Consider the following 20,443-nt stretch of genomic DNA (forward strand, 5'->3'; position numbering starts at 1 on the left):
ATTATTTGTTTGTCTGTTTTTCCCTTAAGAATACGTTTATAAAGCTGTCCTCTGTTTTAACACCTTTATTGAGTTTTTAGTCGTATCCGGTACAGATCCAAATTTTCACACTAGCTGACTGATTCCCAATGAACAAATCCCCTTTAAAAAATTCCCGATTCTGTTCAAACTCCCAAAAACTGAATTCCTAGATCCTTAAGTTCGCGTTTAAATCAAGTGGTTCTGTTTGCAAAACGCTTAAGACTGCCGCGTTTACAACAAAATTGCATTTAAACTATTACTAAACAAGTCATTGGCTCACTAAAACTTGAGAGGGCGAAAATTTCTTTGTAATTTTGCCAAGACCTCACTAGCCCCAATTCACTTTTTGGTATTGAAAATCCAATTTGGATCCTTGCCCTGGCTTGAGATCATCAATGCCAACTTGAGCTGACTGGCCATCAATGTAAATCAACCAGTAGAACATTTCGTTGGGTCTTTTATGAATATCGCAAATAGACTCGATCATACGGCCATAGGAGGTGTCCTTAGTGGTGAACTTGTAGCACGGATGTTGACTCGATGCCTCTACCAGGATGTCGTGGGCGTTTGTTCCCTTCACGACTATCACACACGCTTCAGGAGGGGGGCTTTCCCCATTGGAGTTGTAACTGACATTGAATTGCAGCTCAACGCAAACTTCTATCATCTGTAAAAGTAATGATAGAATAGTTTACAAGACCCAGTTTGCGCTGTTTTGAATTTCGTGTTATTGAAAAACTGGATCACTGAATAATGCAATTCAAGGGTTTTCATTGGCTTAGACATCATGGGTTATGAGCCATTATATCATGGCAGTCTTTCGATTGGTCGGGTCTTCTGCAATCTCATTCCCCGAGGAGCGTTCCTTTCGCCTAGCACGAAGAAGCAATGAACCAGCATTAGTCGCACTAGATAGTAACAGCGGTTAATCGTTTTTTCGCATGATCAGAAACCATTATTGAACTTGAACGCAGACGCATAATGAAACTGGGAACGATAATTTTCTGGCTGCGTCTTATCTTGTCGGAACAAAAGATGCAACAACTTAGTCACGCGACAAAAACCTTACGTGACTGTAGTCTATTAAGGTAGTCACGTAACGCTTCACCACTAATGGAGAGAAGACTGATAACGTGACTAATAACGGCTGAGAAGGAGACTAGGGTGACCGGAAACAAGGCTGGAGCGCGAAAAGAGAACAGTTCCATTAATCCTTCCATTACTCCGTTGTTTTTTTAAGGTCATGCCAAGTCGGTTGCAGGTTTTCTGCTTTACGCCAACTTCGAGTTGGACGGAATGACGTCCACATATACACGGTCTGGCTGCTAAGTACAGTCGAATTTTGAGCTTCTTTCGAGACGAATTTCTTCAGGATAGCAGGCACTTTGGAGGCTGAAACTTTGGTGAGTGGAAAAACTTAGGTGCAGATAACAAAAGTAAGCTTTTTGGAGTCACCTTTAAGTTTTGCATTGATTGTGGGATTCATATTATTAGCCATACTTTTTTTGCACTCCACTCAATTCACACCATATATGGATCTATTTACTGTTACTTGTAATTTAAGGTGAAAGTGAAAATAAAGATTAAATGTTAATCTTTGATGTGTAAGTATTAAATTGTTATGTTTAAGTCTTACCCCGTTTTCTTCGTCAACATCTGCAAAAAAATACGAGTAATAAGTGGTGGAAGCCATTTTAAATACAAAGCAAGCTTCAAAAAAGTAACAATTAATATTGACGGTGAAAGTTAGTGGGAAGATAATAAATCGTTTTGACGCCAATTTGACTTCAAATGATCAGGTCACGTGTCATATAACATGAATTAGTGAGGGTAGCTGGCGATGAAATGGATTGCAATACGCTCAAACCCAAACAGAAATAGAATCCTTGCGCTTTGAACTTTAATTTGACGATGATTAAGATTTCCTGAATTTGCCATAGACAGTTGAACAAAAATCCGATGACAGCAGTCCGCAGCCTTCCCTGTGAGGAAGCCATCCCTGTGGGTGTGGCTAGGGAGTGGTCAGCCGGTCTTTTCAGTAGGTCCGACACGACGGCGAGCGCAAACGCTGGACGGAGAGAAGGGAGATGGGACAGAGAGAGGTGTTGGGCGTGAGACGAGAAACACCCTTCTCTCGTCTCAATCTCTTCTAGTTTTCAAGGGAGAAACAGACCGCAAACAGTGTACATTGTGGTTTACTATACCTGTAGTATTCTTGGGGCAGCGTATATCTCGCAAGTCGTACGGAAGCGCTCCGATCAAGGCTGGCGTCACGTAGATCGTGCTCATCAGGTTAATGAATGATCCATCAGGATTTTGACGAGACTTGAGCCAGCGCATAGTCTGGGTACACTTGGTTTTCTTCACTCCGGCCGCTAAGAGAGCCTCGATATTAAGAAACAGAAAACAAATCTCAAACAAGCAATAAATTATTAAGGGTATATTTCAAAGCCTACAACCAAGGGGGAACAAAACAAAACATAAAACGCCCTTTAAAACACCGCCGCAAATTTCAAGGGAAAATCAGCCTTTATGCAAGGGTTGCAAATCAAAGCATGAAAATTAATTTCCGTATTATACTCCAACGTCCTCTAGCTTGTAATCCCACGGCTATCCTGGGAGTTCGCGGTTCGTCGACGCAAGCGAAAATTGACTGAGTGCCTAAAATAACAAGGTAAAAACAAGGTCCAGGATATTCTCTGGTGCGTCACGCAGGAGATAGATGGCGTGACGAGCCAAAATTATGAAGGCCCAGAAGGTGAGGGAAGGGAAGAGAGGGGAACGAAAGTGATCTTTTTTTCACCTGCGAAGCCAGAGCCGCAGTGACCTCGTTTTCTCCAAATGTACTGTCGTTCAACTGACGATTGACAAGCCCAGAACTCGTTATGTTAATGCCATCTTTAATCTTCTGCAGAATCGCCTCTGATCCTTTCCTTTTGATTGACTTCTTGATACAAGTCAGCGCCATAATTTGCAAAGCGAGCGTGTCTCCGCTGGCGATAACTGAAGGTAACTGCGCTGGTATACTGTGTAGGATTTTGTCCACGTAACCGAACTTTATCCTTCCGAGGTTATGCCTACTGCTACAGAGAGCCAGGACAGCCAAGCTGTACTGAAAGGGGTGATTAAAGCCCACTTCAGGATATTTGCTCAGTTTGGTCTTCAAACTGCTAACCAAATCGAAATCGTAGAAGTTTTTCGGGTCTTGACAAGAGGCCAAGGCGCCGAGAATATAGAGCGCGACCCTACCCCCGGACAGGGAACTGATGTTCGCGTTGATGATCTCAGCGTTGAGGTGCTCGGCTCCAGTCTCCACGGAGAGACCGATAAGCCTCAGGGAGTGGAATGCAAAAGCACTCACGTGCCCCTCCCCGTAAGTACCATTTTCATCTCGCTGGTTTTTTAGCCATTCTGCACCTCTGACAGCAGAACGTGTAAGGCTAGTCTGAAGACTTCTTGGACCTAAAAAAAATTCAAGTTTATGCAATGAGTTACACACACAGTACTTCACTTGCTATATAAGCTTGCAGCGACACGATACGATACGATACGATATTGTATTTAACGTGGAGTTACGCTTAGTTAATCCGCTATTTTACAGGTAATCCACGGCCCTAGCATATTCTAAAAATTAAAACTAAAAATGTACAATAATTGATCGTATAAAACAACGTTTACGATTTGACTTTTCGGGGTAACGATCAATTGGACTGTCACCCAACGCACGTTTTTTGTCACGCAACGATAGCTTTCGCGTGACAACCCGAGAGAGAAGTTGATTCCAAGGCAGATAACGGTTATAAACCGTTTTCTTTTGTTTTAATGATGGCCCTAGCCCAAGTGCAAGAGAGTTCAAAGGAGCGCAATCACACGGCTTATTCAGCATTTTTGGTTGAAACAGTGCTGAAATTATGATTGATAAGTACTAAACGCGCTCAAAAATACTTGTGGGAACAAGAATATTTATTTCGTTTTATGAAGGCATTTGTAATTGGTTAATAACGGTTGTTGTTGCTGGAACAGGGTATAAGTGAACTGTTAAAAGAAGAGCAACATGTAACTTAAGCAGAATTTGAAAAAGTCGGGCAGACTTTTTCAATTTGAGATCAAAATCTCCTACTCGTGTGATCCATTATAACACCCCTAATACCTTCAGTACCCTAGTAATGGTAATTTTTATCACAACTAGACCACGAAAAAGGTGTGAAAAGCTGTGAAAACCACGAAAAGCTGTGAAAACACCAGTCGCAGACGAGCATTTTATCATTTGTTTAAGTTCTCCAAAACTTCAAAATCGTCTAGTACTGTCTGGTTGGTGGAACACAGAAAGAAGTTTTCGGTTTCCTTTCTGATTAACGCTCGAAATAATACCCTTGTCTTCAGCAGTTATTGTAAATTGTTTTCTAAACAATTGCAGTGCATGATTTTAGTTTATAATTTCAAAGAAATACTTAACGGTTTTCTTGTTTCCAGGGAGCTACGAAAACACCGGTGGAACTCTGGGACGGGTTGTGTTTCTACAGCTTTTTGTGTTCTCCAAACTCTCCAAGAATGTTTCAACAAAGATATAAAGATTACCATTTCGTCTATACAAGAAAACGTCAAAAATATTATTTTCGCAATTTCACGTAATTGCGATTATGCGTGTATAATCTTGTTTGTTCCAGCAATAAAAAAAATGAAAATCGGATATTTCGTGTTTTCAGGCACTTATGTAAACACTAGTGGAACTTTTGAGATGACTAGCAAGTTCTGGAAAAACATGTTTCTACAGCTGTTGTCTCGAGTTTTCCTTGCCTTTCACGACTGTGTACAACTCCGTGAAATTTTTTTTTTTAATGAAATGAACGTCCGAAATATAATTTTTCGGTGTTTCTATAGAATGATGGTACATGCGGGTTTCAAGTAATCACTGTCAGCCTATTGTGTCGTTTATTTCGTAAATATATCTTAACATTTACGCATTGAACATAAAAAAGCCCAAAGAAAAAACAATTCGAGGCGAAATGCTACTGACTTTGTTTTGCGTCTTGAAGTTTCACATGCGCTTCCTTATTTGATATTATATAAGATGAAAACTACCATTTCAAGCATACCGAATTCGTCTCGACTAATATTTTCGTTTGGAATAAGAAATATAAAATAGACAGCGTTGAAAGGTGACCGTAAAAAAAAACAAACGATCTGAACATCTCTATTGTGAATCTGTGTTTTCTATTTGGACCACTCTGGGAGTAAATGAAAGGCAAATCACTCGTTTCTTTCGCTCGCATTTTTTTTCTAGAAAGTGGTTATCACTGGAAAAGCTAAATTCACTTGATATGAAAGTAATCTAATAGTAAATTTGCTTATTTGAAACTCGAGTAGTCCCGAAGGCCCGCGGGTGAAGATATGAACTGGAACAAATAGCGTACTTCCGGCCTTACAAATGTAAAGGAAAACCATCTTCAGGAAAATGAACACCACACACAGTGCACAAAGACACAAATGAAACAAAAAACTCTAAAACGTTTATATATAGTTATTGTTGTAGAAAATAATTTTGCTTTAAGCTATGTTGTTTAGATTTCGACTTTGTCGTCATACGTATGAACAATAAATGTTCCCTATATCATCTTTTTTCCGGGACGAGCGTGCTCAGATAAAATGAGTAAGGTGATGATAGAACCCAGCAAGAGCTCACGCAGAGTTGGAAAATAACTACTCCAGGACCTCCAGATATCCAGCTTATTAGGCAATCCAGAATTAAGGGCGAACTTGTAAACTAAATACATTCTTTCAATGACAAAATAGGTGAATGGAAAGTAAGTGTGGATTGCTCTCGAAATGAATGCTTTTCAGACAACACTTTTTCGCGTTGTGTATCGTCTACTGACTCTACTAGCTAAATCACACTAGCGCTATTATGTGAACTCATTAAATCGGTTGAGAAATCCCTTTCCTCACCGCAAAATCCTCTGGCTTGCGAAAACAGGGCGAGAATCACCAGAAACGTCAACAGATGAGAGTTCATGGCGATGTTTCGTCGTTGGAACTGGTGAAATAAAAGCTTTTTTTGCTGAGTCGAGTCCAAGTGACCTGAAGAATAGGAAATCACGTGAGCGAAAGAAAGGTCGAGGTTACAGGACATCACGCTATCGCGTTACTACTCAGTCCCAGTCTTTTCTAGTATTACGACCAGAACCTCAAACGAGGCAGAATTAAGGTAGAACTCTCACTTTTAAATCTGTCGTATAAGATTTTTTTTCCCACTAGTCCCGTAGGCTGTGCGGTCTTTCCGAGAGCACGCTTGCGCGCCCCCGAAGAGGAAAAGATTTTTACATTGGGTTTTGCGGCGGTCGACGCCCGAAAAATTCGACTTCTCTGAGCTGTGCTCAGCTTCAGAGAGGTGATATTCTAATCGGTGCGTGTCGCGGGTCCGAAAAATTTCCTTAACTCAGGTTATCACCGTAAAATAAGACTGACCGATACCACGAAATATCAGGACAACTGTATTCAGCTTAAAAAGACGAGGGAACAGAGTTCTAAAAATTAAACTCTTCGACACTGAAACGTATCAATGGAATCTGTGGCAGAGTAACAGAGTGACGTATGTACAAGGTACAAGGCAGGCAACGCGAAGGGGAGGGGCTGGGGGGGGGGGGGCTTTTGCCCCCACTTTTCAAGAGATTCAAAATGAGATAATTGACGTTATAGCAAATTATGTCATTCGCGATTTAGTCTCAGATATTCGGGGTGGTTGCTTTTCTATCATCTGACGAATATATAGATATCAGAAACAAGGAGCGTGACAGACCGTTAGCAGCCCATGAAGATTTTTCGGATTTTACAACAAACCTGACATTGGTGCGGAGACAATTAAGTGTCAGCTGTTAAAATACTTATTACGTTTGATAATTCTTAGATTCATTTCCAGCCATTTCAGAGGACTTCAAATCAATTTTCGCATTCAAGCCCCCCACTCAAAAACCCACTGCGCGATGCCCGTAAGGTACCCTGCACAGGCAAGGAGAAAAGGAGACGCATAAACTAAAATTTATAATCCGCCTATTTCCAAGCTATTGAAAATAAGAAATATATTTTTTGAAATATTTTTATAGCTATTGTTATTGTAACTGTTGTTTCGGACCCGCGACAATTTACCCGCGACCCACGACAATTTACCCTCGACCCGCGACACGAGCCGATTAGAATATCTCCCCTTGAATACACTAAAAGGCACCAGGCTAATAAGGCCAATGAAAAAAACCATCGTGAGGAGCGTTCCCTCTCAGAAGTAAAGCGTGAGATCACTCACCTTGATGAATGTTAGCAAAAGTTACTGTTTCCTCGATAAATTACCAGGTACCTTTTGCTAGAAATTATACGGTATTAGGAGCATTTCACATATCTGGGTTATGAACACAGTGTTAAAGAACGTATCGCCCACTCAAGTGTGTGTTTTTTTTGTCCTCGCTGGAGAAAACAGATGATAAAAAGATTCAAAGGAATCTCATGTTTTCTTTTTTTTTCCACCGGCTGCACTCTCTTATCTTTGTTTAGCCCTTCTCTGTTCTTTTTTCTTCATCGTTTGGAGTGATTGTTGGGTCTTTACGAAACCGTGAAATCAGTTTTGGTCCTAGAATTTCCAAATTTTTCAGTTGAATGTTTTGCGAATTGTAGAAATTCAATTCTTGGAAATCCAAGAAACTATCCCACGAAATTAATTTTAGGTCCGGAATGGAAAGCGCCCTAACTTTCTCGTTCACACATCCACAGAACTTTGCGGATTTTTAAATGTTACTTAATGCTTCACTGAATGCTTCTTCTTTTATTCCGAATCATTAATTTTGCATCATATCTTGAATCTGCCGCAGAAAAAGTTGACTAGCCAGAAATAATATCCTTGAGCTGTTGAGGAATAGATTTGCATTGCAAATCAGTGTTTTTCATTCATTTAGCATTCACTCTGTAGTATCACCTTCCCACGAGGTAGTTGGAAGTTCGCTTCTGGTTGTTTCGTTCAAACTTTGCTGTAGAAATGCAGTTTAGATACGAATAATTGCTATTTAACATCTTCCAGACGAACGACTCTCGGCTTCTTCTTACGTATGGGACTCTGGAGGGAATTTCGCCTCACAAACTAAGTGGAACATTGGAACTAAGCTTGCAATGGGAAGAGAGTTAACACGAGAAGCGAAACACAGACTTCTTCATGCTCCGGTATGTTATCAAATGGTATTGTCTTCTCCTTAACTATAGTCTTTGAAAGCGAATGGTTGCATAATATCTGGTATCTGAAAGACCCTGAAACAGCGTTACGCTGAAATTAGTTCATGTTTTCGAGTGGCGTTCCAATCAACTTGAACATATTTTTTCAGATAATGCTCCCCTTTAACATTTAGCGTAAACCTGTGTGGATGCCGCCGGATCACTTTCTTTCAGTTATTAATTAAATCGTCTCTTAGCTATTTTTCTGATAGAACTCTTGATTCAGTTGTTGTGGTATAAAAAGTGAGAAACAATAGCGAGGATGAAAATCGAGAAGCCCTTCCTTGAGCGTCACGTTTCCTAGCGCGACGCAATTCTCGCGCGCGTTCGCGTTCGCGTACTTGTCCAGTCGACTGACCCTGAAAATTATGAGAGAATATTCACAGTGCATTGTACCAACCGATCTCATGGATACAAAAATGTCAGCTTCCATAAGCCTCTTAACAGTCACGCGATCGAACTACTGATGCTACCCACTGATGTCCATAAGTAGCGAGAATTTTGATACTTCTTTTCTACTTCAGTTTTATAACTTTTCGGTGGGGTTTTCTGTTTATATTGTTTGTCCTTCTGTTTAGAGTCTGGATAATCTCAAACCGGACCCAAAACATAATCAGTGAAATACATTTTTACACAAGAAAAATTAATTATTCGGTTAACTTTTAATCCTGGGTTAGTAGTGTTAGCGGCTTTCGAACAACCCGGCCCAGATTCCCAGGACGATGCCTAGCTTCTCTATTTGAAGCTTTGAATTCTATCGAAGTCCTCAGTTTACCATTAATATTGAGTATTGCAGTACGATTATGAAGGAGTTGTTCCTTATAATTGTTATCAAGAAATGGATATACATTTCCAAGAAGCACACGCTCGGAAATCCTCAGGTGGTCTTATCTAGAACAAAATGCGATTATTTAATACTAAATTTTCACTATTATAACAAGGAAGCAAGGCTGATTGCTACGTAGAAAGCTTAACGGAGCAACGACATGGGATTTGAGTTTCATCTGAGGTCACTACCATGTGTATTTAGTACATAAACTGTCAGCCAGCCGATTGCTTTACTTCTTGCTGCTACACCGTGCTGACAAGACCCAATCAGAACGACACAGTTGTCCACGGTTGGAATTCTTGGCTTTCAGTTTGGATTCTATACTGTCGTTGTCCCGTTAAACTTTCTACGTAGTAATCAGCCTTGCTTCATTGTTATATTTCTATTTTTGGCTGATCAGATCTTTTACAGATCCTACGTACACTGGCAGCATTTTCGTTTGCGGTCTGTTGCATCATTGTATTTATTATTACTATTATTTCTTCTAGGTTTAGCTCAAAAAAACAGGAAAGGAACAAAATGGCAATTCCAAAGCACTGCATGGGAACTTGGACAACGAAGCAAAGTAAGATGAATTCCAATTTCTTACAACTTTTATTAATAGAAATGTATAGAAGTACGTTGGGAAAACTGATATTTTAAATCTGAGATTGAAAGGTTTAAGCGTACGGGTAAATTCACAAGGACAGACTTTTCTAATATTTTGGCCGAAATTCAGACGTTACAATGATTGCTCAGAACAAATAGTGCTTGTATTTTCGTGTTTACCATAAAGTTATTATTATCAGTTGCTACAACATTTTACAAATTATAGTAGCTTTTTCAAGAGAGAAACTTCCGAATCATGTGTGATTTAGTGAATAGCTTAACATCTCGATGCACAATGTTTACAAAGTTTAATGACAGTTTCCGCCGCGAAACTGTGACGGCACAAATTTATTACTCTTCTGAGCTGCCATTAATCTTAAGTAACTTAATCTTCTTTAATTTTCTTGCAGGTTAAGAGAGGAGCTCAGAGCTTTCAAGAGACTCACGTTGATTAAAATAAAATGCCTACCATGTATGTTGATGGTTAAGGCTTTCGTGATTAAGACCAAGTTTTCATGTCTTTTGGCGGTTAATGTTTGGTTAATGAAAACTGGAGCCCGGAAAAAAGTGTTGGCGGGAAGAAAATTCTGTGTTAAAACTTAGAGACCCGCTTGTTAACGTGACTGAATAAAAAGTTCGAAAAAAAGTCTTTTGGCGGGAAAAATTTTCTGCGGTAAAAAGGATCGATGCGCTTTTAGAAGGAGTTGTCAAAAATTTCGGGAAAAAAAAACTAAGTCTTTTGGCGGGAAAATTGTCCTTAGAAAAAAAGTCTGCACTTTTGGATAGTGTCTGATTTTGAGTCAAAAATATACTAAGTCTTTTGGCGGGAAAAAATCGTACAGTTTTGCAAACGGTTTTTGCCCATCAAAAGTCAGAGTTTATGTTTGATTTCTAACTAGACCCTGTTCAAAAGTGCAGAATTTTTTTTGTTCGCGGCAACCCTACATAGTCAAAAAATAGTAAAAGAGATAGCCTACATTCCGACTAGTTTCCAGGCCCTTTTAAAAGCGCATTTTTTTGTTTATTCATACGCTCAAAACAAGACAATAAAGGAAAGAAACAATACTACTTGTAAATGTTTTTATTTGATTTTTAATACAATTAACTAATTACAATCCTTTTAACATTAAACAAAGTTATTTACAACACTCATTCGTGAGACAATAAGACTGCCCTATTAAAAATCAATAGCAAATATCCGAAGACAAAGACTATACAAGGATGAAATTCCAAGTCAAAGAAAATTTACAACGATTGTTTTGAAAACTGAACTTGGAACAGAAAAATTCAGTTCGCCTTGTTGTAGAAGCAAAGACTAACGATTTAGCTAACTTACAAGAACACTTTTCCAACAACTATCATGAAACTAAAACGAAGTATTCGTAGAGCGAATGTCGTCCAAAACATCCTATAGATCATACAACTAATAAGTGTTTACAAGTCTTGATCGCATATTCTATTACGCTATTTTGTAGCAGCAGTAATTCGCTCTGTTATTAAATTGAAAATTTTCCGTAAGATGTCCCAGTTGTCAATCAATTTTAGTCTAATTTAACCGAAAAATATTTATAAATTTATTTTTACAGTCGTTGGAAAAGTGCGCGTAAAACGCCTGATCAGAATGTTGTATTAGAATCTTAATGTTGTTGATGTTAACTTAAGTTACGAGACTTTTTGAGACAAGATATATCTACGAATTATGAAATTATTTTGTAAAGGTTTTTCTTCAGTTGAAATGACATAATTGCGGTCTCTTCTCTTCGAAGGCAAAAAATTCTGGATATGTGTAATAGAGATTTTCTCAAAACCAGACAATTCCACTGAATCTTAATTATTGCTTTCTTCTGTTTACATTTGGCAACAAACTTGAGACTATTTGAATTTGTTTGAGTTCTTTAGTAGCGATGTCCTCTGGTTGTCAAATTTCTTTCACATTTTATAATCACTTAAACTGCTTTTTCTTGTCTACGAAGAGCAAATTAAAGCCTTATGAAAATACAGAAAAAGGACGTTGTCGACGGCTAAACTACATGTAATAAATCTTACACTCTATCTCCGTGTTGCCCGCATGCTAACGGGGCACGCTGACACTTCTTGCCTTCAGTCTTCCTTCTTCATTGTCATCCCCACCAAATGCACAAGCAATGAAGGCACTGAAAAAAAGACACAAATAAACACCTTAAAATAATGACGAGATTCCATCGGATTACAAGCAGAGACATAAACACAAGACATTTCAATTTGGGTTTTTGTTTCGTCTTTCTGAATCAGGTGTGGGAAATCAGCGCTATAAATGTACATTAACAAGGAGGAAGAAACGGGTTTTTTTGCGCATTCAGGGCCAAGATTAAAATGTGCATTCTCCTTATCAATTGCCATACATTACGTTTAATGCTAGCTCTGAGAATTTAGTAGTACATCAGTACAACATGCTCCGATGATTTTCCTGCATGCTCTCTTCATCTTCTCATCACAATGTATTGATAATTGATGTTGATCTCATTAACAAACAGCCAAACAAAGAAGGGCGAAAACTTCTGTGCATATCTTAAAATGTCTCATAATGATTTTGTCACAGCGAAATCAAGACAATTTTCCATCGATTGGGGGTTTCAAGAGATGTAAAACATTATGAGTTCTAGTCAGTTCTCGACGATGTTATTCACGAAAAGGCACGAGAATTTCAGAGAAAAATATCTGTAGAAGCAACCATTGGGTTATCAACCGAGAGTTTCATGAGCTTGTGGCAAGCTTAAGAGCAAAACATAATCCTCATTGTTCGCGCTAACAAATAAAAATACGCAACTTCATTGCATTACTGGCCCAAGAGAACGAAAAAGGTGTTAGAAATCAAAGTGAGTTTCAGTTTGTTGACCATGAAAACTCGGAGTAAAATCTCAGGTAAATTCTGATTTATGTCTTGTTGGATTTTAACCTCGGAAGTTAATTGTATAATCTACGAACACAACTCCACAAGTAGATGTTGTTTTGTAACATGCGCCCCTTCGAATCGATCTCACACTCCGCTTCTATTAAAAAAAGATGAGGATGGAAACTTGTGGAGAGTTTATCAAATTTCTACTAAAAACTTTCATCAGCCTAAACCAGGAGAAGAAAAGGAATCCTTTTGTAAACCTTTATGATCAAACTTTTTTCAGAACTCCAAAATTTATTGCTTACATTCCGATCATATTTGTGATGGAGACACACAGCGCTAGCTAAAATGTCATGATTGATTCAACTCGCACAAGTCACAAAATCTGCGAGACGCGGTTTTGTGCCGACTAACAAAAAAAAAAGGAAAAAAAATAGAACTACAACAAAATCTCTTCTCCAGGTTGCTTAATTTACACTTGCCGCACGTAGCAAATCTCTTTGGAGGTCAGCATATAATTATTTTCAATTTTACAGATTTATTTACAAATTTATCTCGGCATGCTATCAATAGCTGTCATAAAGAACAGTCACTCTGATAATTTGTAGCTCCTTTATAAACCAGCTTTTAAGCTGGAAGGAAACAAAGAACCGAAGAAACTAAATGCTCTCGAGGACCATCAATTGTGAGATGTTGTCCTAATATGTCATTAAATTCTCGCCACATGTACAATGCCCATGAATTCAAAATGTTTTGAGAAAAAGTCAACAATCCGCAACATGAAAACTTATCTTTGATACCCAAATTAGCCAAAATGAGATTTTTAGCTAGATGTCAATACATTGGTACAGTAGCCACACATTCAAGAATGTAATTAAGTGAACTTTCTATAGCTTACCTTTACGTAATTCTCTTCAGTTTCCATGGTTCTGCCATTCCTACAATCCACCAAGACATGTCCCACACGGTTCTTCATCTGAAAATGAGAAAAACATGAGCGAAATAAGCAAACGTCATCCAGTGAATAACAAGTCCAGTCCTGAATCTCTGCGAGTCAACAGGTACGGTAAAGTTGAACGGTTAACTCGAGCAGCCATGATAAAGGCTCCGAGGACAACTGTAACGTACACTAGATAACTCTTGGCCTTCACTAACAAGTCAACAAGACTTTTGTCTTTATTTTTTTTCTACTATAGTCTAGATCAACTTGACTTACTGCGAACGGTTTTAGAGCCAGTCAGTTCTTAAACTAGTTCTACGAGAGTTGGCAATGGTTTCTTGATGAAACCAATTCGTCTCGCCTGCAATCCATAATTTTCCGTCAGGCTCACAATTTCTTACCTTGTTTTGATTAAGTCGCTGTTTATATGTTGGTTCCGATAACCGATCTTCAAACTCGTCTCTATGTCGAATTTGCGGGCTCTATGAACTATTAACCTTGATTTGTCCGCAAGTTTTCTGGTTCTTTAGCCCAAAAAGTCAAACATCTCCGACCACGAGGAACTGATGAATAAAATGCAAATGAGAATCGACAAAAAAAAATCGCGACGCATTAACATTTGCACGTGCAAATTACATAGCAAGGCTGCTCCGTTTATTGTTGGGCTGAATTTATTAAATTTTCCCGCTTTTTGTTTCTTTTTTTTAATTTCGTTTCTCGCCCGTTTATTTTCGGACAATCACCGCAAATTAGATCTGCATTTATCGCGCGATCTGTTTTCGAATCGAATCAGAGGGAAGACTGGGAACGACCTGGCGGTTCCAGGGAAAAAGCGGGCAGATGGCATAGAAACATTGTGACGGTGAAACTATTGGTAGCGCGCAGTTTTCCCCCATTCTGGAACGCTTCAAAGAGCGAGCCTCGGGTTGGGACCGGATTTGAAGTTCTCAGAAAGTCACACAAGTGCTTTCATCAAACCACATAAACGTAAATATCAGTTTGTTTCTTTTAAAAAACTGAAACGAGAAAAGAAAATTACCTTACTGAATAAGTTATAATGTAATCATGGCTGGTTACAGCACTCCACCCTACATAATATATATTGGTGAATTAACTTTTTTGTCAAAGGAAATTAATCTATTTCGGTAAAAGGAATCTACGAAACATTAAGTTGGAATTGCTATAATAATTTTAATTTTCATGTCTTAAAATATTTCTATTTTACATTGACATTCATACATTTTGCATTCATAACAAGCAAAGCTCATCAAAAGAGCTGATACAGAAATACAAATTCCTATTTTCATGACTGAAAGTTTGCCAATTCACAAACATATTGAATGTTTTAACTGACCTTTCGACCTGTTAGACAATAAACGACGGTTTCTAATCCTTCAGGGGCACCCAACGACCGTTTTCTCTCAAATGCTTTTAAACGCTGTTTTAGGCTATCTGGGGTACTTTTAAAGCTCTGTGTGTTAATTTTAGGTTGCGCTAAAAAAATTTTATCTTTTCGGTTATTCTAGGGGAACTTGAGTATTCTCGAATTTATTAGGGCTTTTTTGTCCATTCCCCGAAAACCTTAGGTCTTATCGCCTTTCCGAAAATGATAGCTGACCTTTTTTCGGTACCCAAAACGACATTTTTTATAATTCGAAAACAACAGACATTAAATTTCTCATATCACGAAAGTTCGAGGTGACAATTCTCTTCAGAAAATCAGAGGAGATTAGAGGCCTTCCGAACAGATAATTTACCGAAACGATCCGTTGGGTGCCCCTGATCCTTACTAACGAAAAGGTCATTTCTGAATTGCCTTGGGCCTCTGTTTCAATACGAGTCCTCATGCAAGACCCTTCATATGAAGGCGGAACACATTTTCATATGAATGCTTTCGCACGAAGACTCGTTTTGAAACAGAGGCAAAAGACAACTCGGAAATGGGCTGTTACTTCAAAGCCGTAAAAAAGTCCTGAGCCTGCGTTTCATTAGATCAGCACCACTGACCAAAAACACATGGGCTCTGGGAATGAGTGCATTCGCGGATTCAGGAACAATCTCGTATGAAGACCATGAAGAGACCAATAGTCCTGAAGATTTCAATTGAAGCAGCGATGAGCTGTGTTACGTAAAAGGGTTGGCCTCGTCTGTCACGCCTTCCTCCATAATAGACTCAATTAGAGTCTTGCCATTGATTATCTTGGTTGTGGCCACTAGATAGTCTGTGGGGCCTGGGACAGAACAAAACAAAGAATTTTGCCGCTGTCTTTTTTAGAAGTAAACATAGGTCAATAGAACCTCTTCCACTAGCACTTTTAAGCATCAAGAAATAATTGCTCGCTGTTAATTTAAACAACTGTCTATTAAACAAGATCCCTGTAACTTGATTAATAACATTCGTTCCCTTTGAGCCTCGTCCACACCACGCCGAAGGAATTTGAAAACGGAGGATTCACTCTGAAAACGTATCAAATGTTTTCGGACCACACAACGCCGAGGAATTTAAAAACGCAACAATCACCGGTCATTTTGGATTTTCGTTTAAGGAAAGCTCCGTCAGGGAAATCGAGTGACTATCGTGACTGCATCGTTTTCGAAAAGCTTCGTTTTTAAATTGTTGTCCGTCCATGAGAAAACGTAACGCCGGCGTTTCCAAATTCCTCCGGTTTGAAGAGCGTTTTCAAAAAGCTCCGTTTTAGGGACGGATTAGTGTGGACGGTAGGCCAAGCCGTAGAAATAAAGCTGCGTTTGCTAATTCCTTCTGCGTAGTGTGGACAGGGCCTTGGAAAGAAAACACAGTGAACAAAGGTTGCAGTTAACAGTTACTGAGTAGGTACTACTGAAAGTAGAAGGGAAACAATTTTCCGCTAATGAAAAATCAGATAACGGCAACGCTTTTGGGAGCAGTGATTTCCTTTTGAAAACCACTAAACATTTAGACACAAAGAAACCATGACCAAACACTGAAGCTGTCGATCGAATTAGTTCTCATCAAAACAATCAATCAATAACCTAAAAGAGTAAAACCCGCGTGTAAGAACCTACTTTTTTGAAGTCTGGCAAAATAGGTTGTATTTTGGGGAAGTTATTGGCAATTTAGGCTAAGTAGGTTCTTTCAAATTAGGTTCATAATCTCTATGAGGAAGATATAGTCGTTGATTAACAGAAAAATAAATAAACTTGGGTTTGGCCCTTGAATATACAGCATATATTCACAGCTGTATTGTGCATTTTCCTGTACTAATGTAATCTCAAAGTCACACTCCTTGGTTGAAATGTTTATCATAATTTAGCTGTAAACCACATATATAACATGCGGGTTTTTACTGTAATGAAATAAATTTAGAAACAGAAACATGATTACTCACTATTTTCCTGTTGTGCTAAAAACCTCAGAGCAGATATTTCAGCGTGTGTACAGCCACCAATGAAATAAACTAAAGTTACTTTAGGTGGACCATCAACAGAACTCTCTCCACTGGTGGACGGCCCTAAAAAGATTGTTAACAGAACTCTTGAGTTATTTTGGCCACGTGCAAAACTACCTTAAATTGAAGGAAACCTAAAACTAATAGTTTACAAAGATAGGAAAACACCAAAGGGATAATAATAAACTATAAAGGAGCAAGGATGGTTAAAGATGGGGAAGATTAACACGGATTACAAACCACGAACTTGACAAATTTAGGCTAAACGTTTCAAGATGCGCAATCCGTGACGAAGAAATTGTGTCCCGCGTTTATATAAGCACAACACTAAAATTGCTCTGAACGTTAGAGAGCTGGTGAAGAACCATCGTCCACTGACACGTCACAGCGACAAAATCATGTTAACGCTGTTAACAGAAGTTCCTTCCCCTAACCCCCCCCCCCCCCGCCCCCTTCCTAGAGTAAATTATAAGACCTTACCGTACCCCAATTCGCAATAAGCCAATCAGAAACCGTGTCTACTGTCTTGATATCCTGCGATATCAACTCAATGGTCTGATATGGTTAGGATATCATGGTCACTTGGCCAAATTTGGGTCTGGTAAATACCTAATCGTGCCTTTATTTGCACGCTTCGGCTGCATATCACGCTCGTTCGGTCTCTCCATGGGTATTTTGGCTCGACTACGTCTCACAAAGTACGAACCTTGGCTCGACCAAACTCGCCTGATATACCGCCGAAGCGTGCCAAAAAAGGCACGATTAGGTATATACCGTACCTAAGTTCAAGACAACAGGCACTTTTGATTAGCTACTCGCAAATTACGGCAAAAGAAAAACAAAAAGGTTGTTGGAGCAAGCTCCTTCTCACTTTTCTGAAGTCCAGGAGGTAGTCGCTGGATTTCTTCAACTACAGGCCCCGGCAGTAACCGAAGAACCTGAAGAAAATTAACAAAATAAAGAATATCACATTTTGGCGAGACATTTGTTAACCGTTACACCAGTTAAATGTTTTCCTGCGCTTTCCACATTTTACATTTTTTCCCGCACTTTCCAAATATTACCTGTTTTCCCGCCCTTTCCACCTCTTACACGTTTTCTGTCGCTTTCTCCTGGTTACAAGTTTTCCCGCAGCTTTCAAATATTTACCCGCGTCCACTACCAGTTGAATGTTTTCACTAATTAATTGGGTTCTTGTTTTGAGTTGATATTGACTGGCGCTCTATGACGACTTCTTGTTTGTTCGTTGGTGGATTTTTACCTCTTCCAGTCCTCGCCAGCCCTGAGGCCGAGCCAAAAACTGAGCCAGTCGTACTGTCAGCGGCGCGTATCCTGAAAACACGTAGGCGATGTCGTTTGGATTCTGCAAAGTGAGAGCACAAATTACGAACAGAAAACACGTGATCCTACTAATATAAAAATCCCACGCTAACTTTTGGAATAGAACGTTTCGTAATTGCCACACCCTGTGCAAAAATTGGTTTTCACTGACGCATGAGCGTAAGAGTAGAGTAATAAGCGCCTTCCGTAGCCTTAAACACCTAGGCGAATTTGTCACAATAAATGTGTTTTTTTTGAGACCTCAGATGTAACTGAAACCAGCAGATGATTGTTCAAAACATGGGCCACAAACCTTTGCGTACCGCAGGAAAATCTTTTACAAACGAAGAGGGGATATACTTTACAAGGATCATTATTGTCGAGATTTCCAAACCTGCCCGGAACAAACTCAACATTAGCGAGTCCCTCTGTTTTCCGAACGGGGGAGGGGGGGGGGGGGGGGAGGAGGGCGGGGCGAGTGCATATAATAACAAAAACAACGACTGTTCTAACTTTCGGATGATCACTACAATCTGAACAACATAAAACTATAGATTCACAAAAAGGTTTTCGCCCTATCCTTCTTCACCCAATCCCGCCTTTTAAAATCATCTCAGTAGGCTAGCATGTACAACAAATCACTGTTTACCTGTTCCTGTACGTCTTCAACGACAAGCTTTAATGACTTGCGCAGTACATTGTAAGATCGCGACGTCTGCAATCTAAGCAGGCCAGCTGACTCCAGCGGAGAAAGCGTCCTGTACGCATGCTCAAAACCATATGTCTAGAAGAACATGAAAAAGTAGTCACAGTGGATCCTCCAGTTACAGTATTTCTCACATTACAGCATGGATTTTCAATCCCAACCACAGAGCCTTCCATACGCTTTACAGTAGTGTGGCCCTCAGAAATTCAACTAATCTGTAAAGAATATGAACTATTTAGCGTAATGTGTTTAAGTTCTTTTTTCTTTTTTAACTCGTGATTGCGTTAGCAAGTTGTGTGTTGTAGTGGGTGATCAGATTATTCAAATGATATGCAAATGAGGGGCCGGTCACCACCCTTAAGTTGGTGTTGTTTTATTCTGTCAGCGAGAAATGAACGAGTGATAGCGTAGCTAGGACATCGGAACTCATGCACAGTGAAACCGAAATTTTCTAGTTTTTCTCTTTTTATTATGCTTTCAAGCTTTTTTTCTTCTAACTTAGCACTATGCAGACACACTGCCACCGTCGGCAGTTTCTCGTGGGGTCAAACGAAGAGTATCCGATTCTTTAATAATGACCATATCAGGAAGAACTCGAACGGAACAATTCAAATCTTGCCACGTCAGCTTGTCGTCTTCGGAATACACCGTGACATTTAATAACACAACTCACGAAAGTCACGCGCTCAGGCAAGTCACGGAAACAGGATTTTCATCGGAAAAAGATAGGTGTTTCACAGGCTGAAAGGCAACAGAGACGGCACTAGTTATCCTGTGTTTACAGCCGCCCTCCTCGAAAGAAAAAAAGTCATCTCTCCGAGTTTTTCTTTTCGGGGATGGTGGCTGTGACACAGGCCAGGCACTAACCTGTAATATTTCACGACAATAGAACTCCAGCATCTTGGGTTTGAAGCCATTATTTGTCAAACACTGAGCACACAACAAACGAAGGACCTTGTCAAAAGTACAAGAAAACAAAAAAAGAAAATTAGCGGGCGATTGGTAGAGCATGTGTGAGGTGCGGGAGGGAGGGGATGGTGGGGTAAACAAGCGCTACTTTATTTTGCAACCAAATGCTACTTTATTCTGTCCAAGAGCGGGCAAAATAAACCAAATCCTGAACCATGATACCCGGACTATTCTAGCTCTTCGAGAGGGCAAGACTGCGTTATCATCCCTTCTCTGAATTACCCGTTGTTTTCCGCAAGAAATGTTTTTTATGCCATAGGGACCATTCATTTTTTATGAGGGAGGGGGGGCTGGTGGGATTTGGGAAGCACCATTTAAAAATCGCATGACCCCCCCTCAGCTTGCCAATTTTTTCACATGGCCCCCCTTATAGCGGTCATTTTTTGGGATGACCCCCCCCCAAAAAAAATTGAACAAACAATATTTAGATTTCAACTTTTTTAATATTTCCCTATTATGCCCCTACTTCACGTTATTGTGCTCACTATGAAGACAATATTTACAATCCCTATACGAC

At 39.5% G+C, this 20,443-nt stretch overlaps 2 protein-coding genes and 1 long non-coding RNA gene across 3 annotated transcripts in view; 1 reads left to right on the forward strand and 2 right to left on the reverse strand.

Annotated features, from left to right (window-relative positions):
* Positions 1-49: 49 nt before the first annotated feature.
* Positions 50-6,135, reverse strand: LOC110051950 (transcobalamin-1-like). The gene is made up of 5 exons (XM_020758062.2): positions 5,968-6,135; positions 2,825-3,483; positions 2,226-2,406; positions 1,658-1,677; positions 50-688 (listed from the first exon to the last, which is right to left on the reverse strand). The coding sequence occupies exons 1-5, from the start codon at positions 6,032-6,034 to the stop codon at positions 350-352; spliced, it is 1,266 nt and encodes a 421-aa protein (XP_020613721.1). The 5' UTR covers positions 6,035-6,135; the 3' UTR covers positions 50-349.
* Positions 6,136-7,418: 1,283 nt separating this feature from the next.
* On the forward strand, positions 7,419-10,830 carry LOC149096943 (uncharacterized). The gene is made up of 5 exons (XR_016204240.1): positions 7,419-7,454; positions 7,962-7,992; positions 8,084-8,223; positions 9,589-9,665; positions 10,099-10,830. It is a non-coding gene; the product is annotated as an uncharacterized LOC149096943 (long non-coding RNA).
* Positions 10,831-14,674: 3,844 nt separating this feature from the next.
* The window catches only part of LOC110051935 (vacuolar protein sorting-associated protein 33A-like), a 38,945-nt gene continuing 33,176 nt past the window's right edge, over positions 14,675-20,443 (reverse strand). Inside the window, exons 12-17 of the mRNA XM_020758044.2 lie at positions 19,825-19,911; positions 18,901-19,035; positions 18,193-18,294; positions 17,803-17,869; positions 16,872-16,994; positions 14,675-15,734 (exon numbers count right to left, since the gene is read on the reverse strand). Coding sequence (XP_020613703.2) covers positions 15,628-15,734; positions 16,872-16,994; positions 17,803-17,869; positions 18,193-18,294; positions 18,901-19,035; positions 19,825-19,911 — 621 coding nt within the window. The 3' untranslated portion in view covers positions 14,675-15,627. The remainder of the gene's footprint in view (positions 15,735-16,871; positions 16,995-17,802; positions 17,870-18,192; positions 18,295-18,900; positions 19,036-19,824; positions 19,912-20,443) is intronic.

The sequence above is a fragment of the Orbicella faveolata genome, unplaced genomic scaffold, assembly GCF_042242905.1.
Source record: "Orbicella faveolata isolate gen_17 unplaced genomic scaffold, um_ofav_v1 contig_47, whole genome shotgun sequence".
NCBI lineage: Eukaryota > Metazoa > Cnidaria > Anthozoa > Scleractinia > Merulinidae > Orbicella > Orbicella faveolata.